This window comes from Ruditapes philippinarum, unplaced genomic scaffold (genome assembly GCF_026571515.1).
Source record: "Ruditapes philippinarum isolate M1 unplaced genomic scaffold, ASM2657151v2 ctg1882_1_1_1_1, whole genome shotgun sequence".
Classification (NCBI taxonomy): Eukaryota; Metazoa; Mollusca; class Bivalvia; order Venerida; family Veneridae; genus Ruditapes; species Ruditapes philippinarum.
The window spans coordinates 265630-278514 of record NW_026865725.1 but is presented as its reverse complement, the minus strand read 5'-3'; the positions used below and the strand labels follow the sequence as shown (position 1 = coordinate 278514).

The window sequence follows — 12885 nt, the reverse complement described above, 5'->3', positions numbered from 1 at the left end:
CTGTCTGTGTGTTCTGTCATTTATAAACCGTTTAGTCATAAAAAAAACGTCCTGATCTGCATCGAGTCAATATTGAATTAAGAATATTCCGTTCTGCAATCACATGGAAAATTCACAAGCCGCATCCAGAACCTAAACACTTATGCAGCAAGTATATTCTTACCGTTAATAATTGTGATATTTTTATTTTCAATGCTTTTTTCAAAGTTTTATAAATGATTTATGGCACTAGAAATATTCTTAGCAAAAACAAGGTAGTATCTACGGTGGCATAAAGGGGACATATAATTTTCTAATTTATTTCGTGCACGCACGATAGCTTTAACGTGGCCACGCGATACTATTACGTGCTCACGCGATAGCTATTACGTGCGCTCGCGGATATGCATTCCGCATTTGGACTCTGACCGGGATCCTCGCATGAATAGTTCGACGCCCTGTGTATGTGTCGAACCTACAGCGGTTAGGGGCTAGTGGTTTTTTTTAATCACTCGGCCACGGAGGCCCTTAAATGATCTATGAAAGAAATAAGAAGACAATTACATACGTATTTTGTTATCATCAGAAATATATGTACAAAAAAATGAGTGAGACTAAAAAAAGGACTTGGGCACCACACTAAATACCGTATTCCGGTATATACCGGACAAGGCGCTTGAATCATAAAATGCCTTTTTACCCAACGGAATGAACTTAAATAGGTCTAATTCATCTTTTCACACCGAGTTATGTATGATAATGAATGAACAATGTAAAAATCGGCGAAAAAAAACGATATTTGTCTATTTTGTGATTATGATTTCTGCAAGCTTCTAGAGGTACTGATCCAATCCTGTATTGAGTTAAATCCTAAAAAAATCGTCATTTTCCAAGAATTGCGGCTTTCAGATCCGCCATTGAAAAAGCACTTAAACGTGCATGAGTTCCTAAAAAAATCCGGGTAATGCCATAATTATGGAATATCGGGCCACTCAGAATCGGGCGAGACGCGACATTTCGCTGAGACACGAAGCGAGGCACGGTATTGTAACACGAGATCTCGAAGTATCCCGTACCACGAGATTTCAGAAATGAATAATTTTTTACTTCTTTAGATAGGGCAAGTATGAATTTATCAATATTCAAATAATGATTTCTGATGAAGTTAGTTGCTTTTAACCCAAAGAAATTAGCGATAAATGTGAAATAATGCGTCATAAAAGTAGCAAAATGTAAACAAAGTAGTACTTTGCCTTCAATACAAAATTCTAAATCACTTCATCTGTACAGATGCAAAAAAAACAGCAGATGAAAAAATGCTTCAGGTGCCAATGAGTAACGTTTTGGAGCTATACAATTATACCAAAAATAAAAAGCTTTTGATGAATGCAAATAAAAGCATTTCTAAGGCATAGTTGGCCTTTGAGTGATTTTTAGGTAGACTATAATAGGAATTCTTCTTAGCGGTATATGACCTGGAATCAATTTCTTGCCTGGCGTCGACGAACGAGATGCGAAGCGAGACGCGAGATTTCGGCGAGATGCGAAACGCCAGATATTGTATCATTAAATATCAACCTATTACGGTGTTCCGTTTGGACATAAGAAACATTTTTGTATCCCTGAACAGCTATGCACAATGGTACAAAGGTGAAATTGAGATTGTACGATAGTACGATGATTAAAACACGATGGCACGATGGTGAAATCACGATGATGCGATGACACGATAGGGAAAATAATATCGCGTTTTCATCATCATGCCATCGCAGTTTTATCATATCGTACCATCGTATTTTTCTATCGTAACATCGTCTTTCACCATACTACCATCACGTTTTCATGATCGAACCTTCGCTGTTTACCATCGTACAATCGTTGTTTCACATTCGTACCATTGTCTTTTCAGCATCGCGTTATCATCAAAAACGTACCATCATGCCATCGCGCTGTCACCATTGAACCATCGTGAACGGGATTTAGTATGTTTCGGTGTACGCCTTCAGGTTAAGCCAATCAATTTCTTAAATTAGAGATATTATAATTAATAGTTCACTTTAGGTTTTCATAAAGAAAGCATAAGTTATCCTATTCATGATTACACTTGACATGAGGTAAAACGGCGAACTTCGATTCTAAAAAAAGAATTTCTTCCGCAGGGAAATAATTATGTGACAAATAATTCATAATGATGACATGATACAAATGTGCTTTCTTGTCCCTTAAAAACACATAAGACAAATGTGCTTTCTTGTCCCTTAAAAACACATAAGACAAATGTGCTTGCGTGTCCCTTAAAAAACTTGATCGGAGCACATTCGTCACACAAATTAGTTTTTTTGGGGTAGACATTTGAGGTCCCATTTGTCTCATGTGGGACAAATGCGACCGCATCGGTCTTACGTAAGACAAATGTGCTCCGAGACAAATGTGCTCCTACACTGCTCTCATATATATGATAGGACGACAACGGGTCGCTTGCGCCAACGCGACGCTTAAAAGCGTACCAAATCAGCCACAATATGTTGTCGCTATCGACAACGCAACGCGCAAAGTGTACTGATTCAGCCACCATACCATACAGTGTTGGTGTGATGTTTGCATGTCCTAACTAAGAGTTTTAAATTCTTATTAGGAGAAAAATAATTCTTATTTGTTCTAATTGAAAGTTACAAAGTTCAAATTAGGTCTTTAATATATATTTAGGCTTTTGAAGCTAATTAAGGCTTTTTTCTTAACTCATTATAATATTTTAATTCTCCTAATTATGAGTAAAAATTCCTAATAAGTTGTAACTGTGAGTAAGAAAGTTCTTACAAGGTTTCTTTCTTTTTATTTCTCCTATTTTGAGTGTGAAAGGCTTTTATACCTACTAATTAAAAGTGAAAAAATCATTATAAACTTTTAAAACTCCTAAACAGAACTAAAAAATGTCCAAGTTAGGCTTTTAAAAACTCATTATTAGGAGTTGAAAGTGTTATAAAGACAGTTAGATGTTACACACGACGGATCGGTACTAAACAAAAATGGAAACGTAGAAGTTTTCGACCATGCGACCACATACATGCATCGAGGACATGTTGTAAGGAAAGTGACCGTGCGACCACATACACGCATCACAAGATTCCCCTTCTCCTACGAGAAAGGGACAAATATCTTTCCACCCATTATTCAAAGGGTAGAATATAAAAATATGCCATTTCCTTATTGTTATTGATAAGGTGGCTAATTTGCGAAGGTATGTCTTGAATTAGTTAATATACAACAAAAGTAATGCAAACCAAGCGGGGTTTCAGTTTTCGTCCTTATAAGTTCGCTGAGAAATTTTGAAAAGATCATATTTAATTTCTTGGAAAATTTTGAGTTTAACGTTTTTTCTGCCCTTCAGTTTATGTATATTAAAGAAAAACCTTACTTTTGCAAAACACAAACGTTTTAAAAACGTTTCATATGCATTAAATATGCGAGATATATTTCACACTTTGTTTGCAAATATTAACCCGGGGGCATTTTTGCCAAAGTACGCATTTAGTTTCAATATTCGTCTTATCAAGCTTGTATTAGAAAATGTAATGTGGTGGACTGGCAAGAAAAAAATAGTTTAAACTTGAGCAGCCGACAATTCTAACACTGATGGGACTGCACATATTTGCAAGCCTAATCTTAACCTGCTGAATTTGTAAAATGCACTTTTCAAGCTTCCATTGTTTAGAACTTTCTATCAATCAGGGAATATCAAGGTAAAATTTCTTAGTCAGCCATAAGTACAGAGCCGATTCAGTCTGCACGGATGCGCAGCGTGGCTTAGGAGTTTTAACAAATTCTAATACACAGTCCACGTCTTTATGACTGTATCATATGACTTTAAACTTTCATTTGCTATATATTTTCTCAAGATAGATATCAATGCGATATGTACATCGAAGAAACACTTTTTTTCATGACACACAATAAACGTAAAAGGTAAGGAAAAATGGTGCGACATTAAAACGTCATCATTGCGACAGTTAACGTCAAAATATGTTCATTTAGCGGCGGTTGCGACATCAAGCGGCAATAGCGCGACATTTAGCGGAAAGTGCGACATTTATCGCCAAGCGCGACATATAACGGCTCTACAATATGATATGCAAGAAAAAGAATCAAACTTTAAATGCAGTCACAGACGACAGTATCTAGCACTCGTGTTCTACTGTAAAGCGGAAACTCGGCAAAACCTCGTTACCGTTCTTACGTTACGTTCTTCGACAAAGGAATCCTTCAACACAATGAATTTGTTATATAAAAATTTCTTTCAGGATATATGGCCGCCTGTGATTGTTTATTTATTATTTGGTGTATTTTAACGTACCTGTATAAGCAACACGGTTCAAGATCCGTTGGTGCCACGCTCCAAAACTTCAGCTCTGTCCTGAACGCACTGGGGCACACGTTCGGTGGCATATGTAACTCGTTCGTCTGATAATAGTTCAAAATGGCGGCAAAACAGTCCGACGGACGGTCAACAACCAGCTCGATAGGATTTTTATTCCCGCCTGTATCGTAACACATTTTTGTCAGTGTGTGATATTTCCACGAATTCAAAATTTCACGATCAAATTCATATTTCACTCCAGACACGTTTACTTTCACACGTGGCATTTTTATATCTCACAAATGTTAACCTTTTTTAAAACGAAAACTTAAACTTTTAAGCGAAAATTTGAATCATAAATTAAAGTTATACCAACAATCAGTTTGCTGGGAAACTTTCTTGCAAACGACAATACGTCTCTTTGTCTACGGTGAAAGTGATACTTTCTTTACGTTATTAATTATTTATTTACAAAGCAATTTCAAAGTATGGCTATAAGGGTATTAAAATTCAGAAATAAGTTACTTGTAATGGAATAAACATTTACATGTATCATGTTCCCTCAATAAAGAATATTTGCGTTCAAAAAGTCCTAGTTCACATATCAATGTTGTCGTATCGCCACTCCTATTGCAAGATGGCGACTTATCAACTAAATATAAACTGGTAAGCGTTGTCATCATACTTTATTTAAGGCACGGGTAAGGCACGGAAAACGATATTTTGAGCCGTTAAAGTAGAGTTTGTACGACTTGGCAACAATTCATTTGTCAATTTTCTTTTTGAATCAAATCCATGAAAGTTAAAGGCATTTTATTATTATTTTTCATTTTATCTTATTATTATTATTATTATTCATTTGTCAATTTTCTTTTTGAATCAAATCCATGAAAGTTAAAGGCATTTTATTATTATTTTTCATTTTATCTTATTATTATTATTATCATTATTATTATTATTATTATTATTATTATTTTATTTTGCGACGAGATCTCCTTCAACGACCTGTCAGACCTTTAATGTTGGAGAAGAATAATTAACATGCACATTGATAAAACGTTCGTTGTTGTTCGCAAGGAAACAAAACAGCTTTCTTATTCATGAATAGTAAAGATACTGGGATTCTTAGTTAGGATACTGTAGAACTAGTTTTATTCGCGCTTAAAGGGACTCCACTGAGGTTTAAAAGCCTAAAATTGTAATATTTGAATTTCTTACTACATAAATGAGCTGAGGCACTTTAAAAATAATATATATGCAAAGATATTTAAGACATATTCTTTGAAATAAATTGGAAGTCGTACTTGAATGCCTTTCTTAGCCCAATTCGAGTGAAAAGCGTTTAAACGCTGTTCATTTTGGGTCATGTTATATAACTTGAATAATTATTCTGGAAAAACGAAGTACGCGAATGATCTGAAATTCTGCACAAAGATTGGTGGTCTAAACCTCCATCAAATGGTTTATTTATCTGGAAAAAATAATTTTCAGTCCCATCATGTAAAAAAAAACATCAGTGAAGTCCCTTTAAGTCTAATTTTCGAACAGCAAGGTTTCGACAGCGCAACTTAAATATGGTTCTACAGTAACTTATTTGCTGTCATTACGGTTCCATATTAACATTTTACTGTGCTTGGTTCATGCAGAGTATAGGTTTTGAATAGTTAAAATTTATAAATTTCTTTTAGAATACTTTTTGATGATTCATGTTGTGTAATTTAGCATTGCATAAGCAAGATTGCGACTGTCAGCATATAGACTAAAAATAGAAACAGGTCTATATGGCAAAAAAAACATGTACTGAGAAATGAAGACAATGTTGTGTATGTAAAACTATAGAAGATGAGTTTCATTCTTTTCTTTACTTTTTTAGAAGGGGCTCCACACAGGCCACATAAAACATCTTACATAGCTCAATAGGTGCATATAAAACGGAAACATGCAAAAAGGTAATAATAAATATACTTAGAATTAAATAGAAAATTTATGTTTGACAAATGACTATCATAATTTGAGTTAAAACGTCTAAACATTTTTTTTTTTGGTCAGTTTAAAATGATTATTCTGGAAATATTCTGAGCGGATGATCTGATATTTTGCACTCAAGTTGTGAACAGATGTACACCAAATGTCTCGAACAAATATTTCAAGTCCTTCGAGGCAAAAAGCCTCAGTTGAGACCTTATTACAGACGATTATGTTGTTGGGAGTTCCAATAATAAAGTAGACTTCACAAAAAAGTGTTATAACACAAACCTGTGTATACTCAAGATGTAAATTTATTCACCTAAAAATACTGGATAAACACGTGTTAATGAGCATGCGCAATATGTATTTGTTTATAATATAGCTGATATTAATACACAGTCTAAAATGCATTTACAAAATATGTTCAAAATATCCTGAAATATAAGATATTTGTCCAAGAATGTCAAAGAAAAAAGCTTACACTTGAATAATAAGCAAATTTTGTGTTAATACGAGGGGCCATCAAATATAGTGCGGACAAAAGTAATATTTCTTGTTATTTTAGATAACCTAGAGAAAACAATAATTATTCGCAATAAATATCTAATATGCGTACAATATATGTATAAAAATTTCGCAGAACACAAAGCAAATGTTACAATGTCATTATTGAACATATTTTTTTCACTTTGCGTTTTATACCACATAATTTTTTATCATAAAAATTTATGCGTTTCAAATGTAAATAAAATATAGAACAAAAAATGATTTTATATAATATACATGCTTAATTTTACGGCATAAATATTAATGTTTTACAACATAAATATTTATATGGTAAAATATTTATGTTGTAAAACATTAATATTTATATGATAAGCACTTAGAATATAAATATAATATTTATATATTATATAAAAAAATTTTTTTTCGAAATTTTGCAACGTTCCGCACGCCATACACATCAAAATATTCAAAATTCCGCACGCCATACACATCAAAATATTCAAAATTCCGCACGCCATACACATCAAAATATTCAAAATTCCGCACGCCATACACATCAAAATACTTTTAGAAACTCTGCAACATTCCACACGTCATGGACATAACTTCTAAAAATAGTATAAATTATTCATTGTTTTAACAACCACATGTCTGCAATGTCTTATCAGTGACGTGTCTTATCAGTGATGTGTTTAACGAAACCGAAAATTGCTATTTTCAGCGTACACGGTATTACATTGTATTTATTATTTTCCGTTATTTTTAAAGCGACTCCTACAAGATTCCTGGACGTGAAGGACTGTTTGTTGTTGTTGTTTTTTTTGGTGTTCTTTTAATGGATGAATATTTGATGGAGGTCCGGACAGTAAATTTTTTAGATCTTTTGCTCATTTTTGACAGATAGGATGTACATATTGAATGTTGTATAAAATAAAATTACCAATTCATAAATAGTGGCAAAATTTGTTAGTACGATTGACAGGTGTACGGCCAGTAGCCAGGTCAGAAACCCCAACCCCAGACCTCTCTTTAATTCCCCCAAAAAAATTTATATGAATAAAATCATTTAAAACATAATAGAGATAATTAAAATATCAAAATTGATAAAAAAATGCACTTAAAACAAAATACAATATATACAATTTGACATATTGTAAGTATTAAGTATGTTTTTAAGTCTAATCAGTTAGTTCTATTTTTTTAACTTTATTTGTGATATTTTCTATTTTTGCATAGTATGTAAAATTTATTCAACTTCATTATTATTAAAGCACCTGAATTTCGTGCAAAAAACGGCTAAGAGTGCTCTAGTCCAGTGTCACAGTTAAGATAATTCGTAAATTATTTAGTAAAATATAAGGCATTTTACTCAATACCGTGTGAATAAATAAAATATCTATTTCATAATACAATGTATTGCTTAAAATATCAATAAGATATCAAAAACTAAACATATATATAGTGTTTCTTATGCCGTTGAGTACATACTTCACATAGCCTAGGCAACAGTACTAATATGTCATCTGAAAGGCCCAAAGTGCTTTTGAAATGTTTTTATCGAACCTTTCTTTTTTCTGTTTACTTAAATATTTTCCAAAAAGAAACTCATTGGCCAATAATCTGAACCATTTTTTGTTCTGTTGCTTTTCGGCAATTAGTATACAATTATAGCGAATTCAAAATACTGCATTGTTGAATATTGCTACTTTTGTTCACAACTACCTTCTTCAGGTCACAATAATCTAACATGCTTTAAAACCTTTTTTTAAATTAATGTATCAAAATGTTTTCCCCTTTTAGATAAGTAAACATTTTTTCGTTTCTAAGGCATGTAAACAAGAATATATTATATACGGCACGTGTACGTTGACTGTGATACAAATAAACAGAACAGGTGAAAGATAACAATCTGTACCGGGATGTCTGTGGACATACATTTATATATGAAAATGAGTAAAGATTTACAAATATATGTGCAAATTATAAAAGCTACATATAAAATTTCTTGCCCCTCATCGATTTAGGTTCGAATCCCGTCAAGGACTTTAGATTATTTAATGAAAAGAAGCTGTAAGGCCGGTGGCTCTCAAGCGCCAGCTTGCGCTTATAAATAATGCACCAAGGGACACTAGTAAAGCTGGAGAGTCGGCATTTGACCGTTACAGTGTCGCCCGGCATGACTAAAAATCCCACAAAATAAACAGTCATTTTAAAATGATTCAAAGAAACTTTGCTACATTGACTAAAATTGTCATATTCTTCAAAATATTTTTCGTCAAACGACCAAGTTCAAAGTGTAAAAATGAAAAAAAGCAATAACTCCAAAATAAGGCAAGGCAGAGTCACGGTTCTTATTCATTGCACTTCTACTAAATGAGATCTGTTTTACCTACACAGTTCCTTGTTGAAACCTCTTGTAGTTTCAGAGATATGTAACAGACAAGAAAATGCGGTTAGATGGACGTACGCGACTATTTGCCTCCCTCCCTTCGGGGAGAATAAAAAATCATTGTTGTAAAGTGTGTTTCATTGTAAATTCAAATTGCACTATGGAACGCGAGGGACCTTTGACAATCTTTCCAAAGCAAAATTAATATAACAGTACTTTAATCAACGTAACTGACTATAAATTGCACTGTCTTGTCACTTATAAAACAAGAACTGGATTAGGGTTCCTGGCAGCACATGAATGAGGACAACCAACCCATGTTTTAGTTTAAGCATTCGTGTTCTCCAATTGAAATGCATAAATTAGAAATATGTCTAAATATAAATGTGGTCCGCCATACGATATTTAGCTGCGTTTCGGTTATGTTCTGTTTAATATATAATTTATATAAAGCCGCAACTTAAAAAAAAAAGAAAAAAAAAGAAAAAAAGCCTATATTCGCCTTCATTTATTTCAAATTAATCATATTAAACTTACTCTAGGTCACAAGGTGCATTCTAATTCATGCATATACAAGTACTTGTGGTTTATGTGAAATGACAGCTCATCTAAGATATTATAATAATTAAAACTACATGTATTTCAATACATGTATACTAATTAATGTGGCCACCTTTGTTAGTTTGTTATTTCCTTTAAAGGGTTGTCATTGATCTAGCTTGAACTTAACGGAAACATACCGAACGTATTTCCCCTAGACATATGCATTACGTCATCAGCACGTGACACTTTGGTGTAAATGACCTCATTTTTTCTTAAAAGTATATGACCCATTACCCTTACAGTTGAAACAATATCGGATTCACAATCTCTGTTAAACTGTTTTGTTTCTCCTAATAATATTTGTTCGTATCCGTGTGTCCTTTTGCAAACTTTAAGTGTAAAAAATCGTCTTCTGTCTTTTTGCACGTGATCGTGTTCCTTTTGAAGGCTAATATTGATATTTACTGACGCATAGATCACGTACGTCTGTCCTGTTTGCACCGTTATCTCGGCGTTATTATACATCCGTACTAAATCGTCAGAACTATTCCCAGTTTTGTTTTCGTGTTCCCAATGAAGAACCGCTTCATTGTCATCATCTGTAATTTAGAGAAAAAAATGTGAATTGAACATTTCTGTTGTCGTTATTTGTTTTATGGCGTAATTAACGTGTTAACTGCATAAATGTGACATACATTTGTATTCCATTAATCAATATTAGATCTAATCGGAACATCAGGCAATCAAAAAACATGCTATTTTTTTTAATTGAGTTGAATGTGGCATATATTTATATAGATCTAGATATATACTTGAATAATAACCATGAATAGTTACTACATACATACGTATGTTAATTTATGCACAAATCAATTAAAACCCCGGGGCATTGTGGTGTTTTTTTCCCATAATGTGGTCTTTTTTTCTTGGGGGGGGGGGGGGCAGGGGTTGGGGCGCCGGGATACACTTTACCGAGGGGGGTGTAGAATATTTACAGGTCCTTGCTTTTACATGGGATAGTAGCCAAGGCCACAGTTGCCTGGTGCGTAATATTTAGTAATATAATTTACTAAAATACATTACCATTTATCTTCTCAGTTTTTGATATTGTTGTTAAAGCCACTGTATTGTAACCGGATTTAGGCGCCAAACTTCTATTTCCACACGACATGTATGGTATTTGTTCTTTACCTATTTTTAAGAGAAAATTTGAAAATTAGGATTCCTTATATAGTCATAAATGTTTATAATGTTCATAGAAGTGCTTATGAAAATGTAATTGATGTACTTTTCAAAACGAAAGTAGCTTGCCATTTACAGCGACTGCATCGTCTGAACCCACGGTACACATTCCGTATATTATACTACATACGATTACCGAAGATACCGCGACTGGTACGATTATCTAAATCATGCCTAGGATATTAAATATCCTATATGAAATAATTTCAAGAAAGTCAAACCAAGAAAAATGTACTTACATTTTAAGAAAAGTAAATCGTTCAAGTAATAATTTACACATGTTGTGCGATTAATGACTGATTTTTGCAGAATTCATCACCATATTTCTATTGTTTGACTAGATAAATGCAGTAATTAAGGGCTATTTTTAAATAATTATTTTGTACTCGTTTTAGTTATTTACGTACATTTTTAGTGTTGTTTGCAATGGGTAAATTCCTTTTCTTGTTCACTTCACAATATTTTACACGTGTTCATGTACAAAGTACATTTTCAAATTGTCTTAAAAATAAGCATGAATCTGTAGGCATGCTGCTTTAAAGCTTATTTAAATGTATGACATAAGTTTAGAAAATCCAAATATAAATATGAGTATACATTGTATAAATACCAAAAAAAAAAAAAAAAAAATACACAAGTTTACTTCATATGCAATGCATGAATGGTTCATTAACATAAATTATTCATCATCGAAAATGAAAGTAGGAAGGGAAAATGAAAGTATAGGAAAAGAAATAATTAAGTCACTTGAACATTTGTGTAATAATACAGATGAGTTTCGTGGTAATAATAATCAAAGGAAAATGTGAATTGTGTGTACTGAATGTATAATTACCTTTTGCATAATGATGTCTTAGATTTCTTTCAATAACCTGTATAAATAGAAAGTTGATACTGTTAAAACTTGTTTATAATGTGTTATCTTATGTTTCACTTACATCACATTTCAAAAAATAAAATATCATGTTTTTGCCACTTCTTTGTATAATGCCGCATTGCACATTTTGTAATAAATAAATAAATAAGTAATATAGGATTAAGATATTCATTGTATTTTAAAGAAATTAATTCTAAAATGCAATCTACTTAATTTACTTAACTTTTTAGCAAGATCCCCGAATTTTTTACTTCTGCAAATATATTTTCCTTCTGTATTCACCGACACATTAAGTCGAGTTTTACTTCCCGAGTCGAATGTTTCAAAATCCTCATCTGGACTTAATGACAGATCATCGCAAAATACTTCTAATTCTTTAATGTGAGCATTTGATATAAGTGGCAGAGTGTAACATATATCCTGATATATGACGTGACCCATAAATAAGTCAAGGCACGTGAGAACTGCACACAATGGCACGAGCACACTTATCACGACAACAAATTTAGATCCTTTATATCTGTGACATTGTCTGTAAATAATTTCGTCTGCATCTTTTCGTTTAGAATTACTTCTGCTGTTCATTTTAAATCCGTAATATTCAGCTAGGGGTCGGAGTAACATAATTATGTATGTTTTATGTGTCTGCCCTTTCTTCTTTTATGTGACTATTACAATAACTCTACATACAATGTTTTTTATGTTTTTTCCCCCTATTAAAATCGTTCTCTAAATTGTTTTCTACCGCAAAACTGAATTAAGCCATAACTATGACGGGAAGTTATTTATAATGTATCTATTTTTAGAAACACGTACGTGTTTAAAAGAACTCCCTCGCATTTTCCAATAAACGTAATGGTTTGTTTATACTACATTTGTATTTTGATTTTTTTTAATGTTCGTCCTCTAATGGGACATATGCCCTCAGCACCAATTCGATCCAACATATAGAATATCATATTTGGACAAACTAGGGTAAACTAGAAAAGATATTTGTAAGGTTTTGTGCATTTTTTCATCACTTAA

General features: G+C 32.8%; 1 protein-coding gene across 1 annotated transcript; it reads right to left on the bottom strand.

Moving 5' to 3' along the window:
- Positions 1-6596: 6596 nt before the first annotated feature.
- LOC132730113 (uncharacterized) lies at positions 6597-12574 on the bottom strand. Its single transcript, XM_060715968.1, has 4 exons — positions 12084-12574; positions 11818-11856; positions 10824-10931; positions 6597-10339 (listed from the first exon to the last, which is right to left on the bottom strand). Exons 1-4 carry the CDS (start codon positions 12481-12483, stop codon positions 9912-9914), a joined length of 975 nt encoding a protein of 324 aa, XP_060571951.1. The 5' UTR covers positions 12484-12574; the 3' UTR covers positions 6597-9911.
- Positions 12575-12885: the final 311 nt, after the last annotated feature.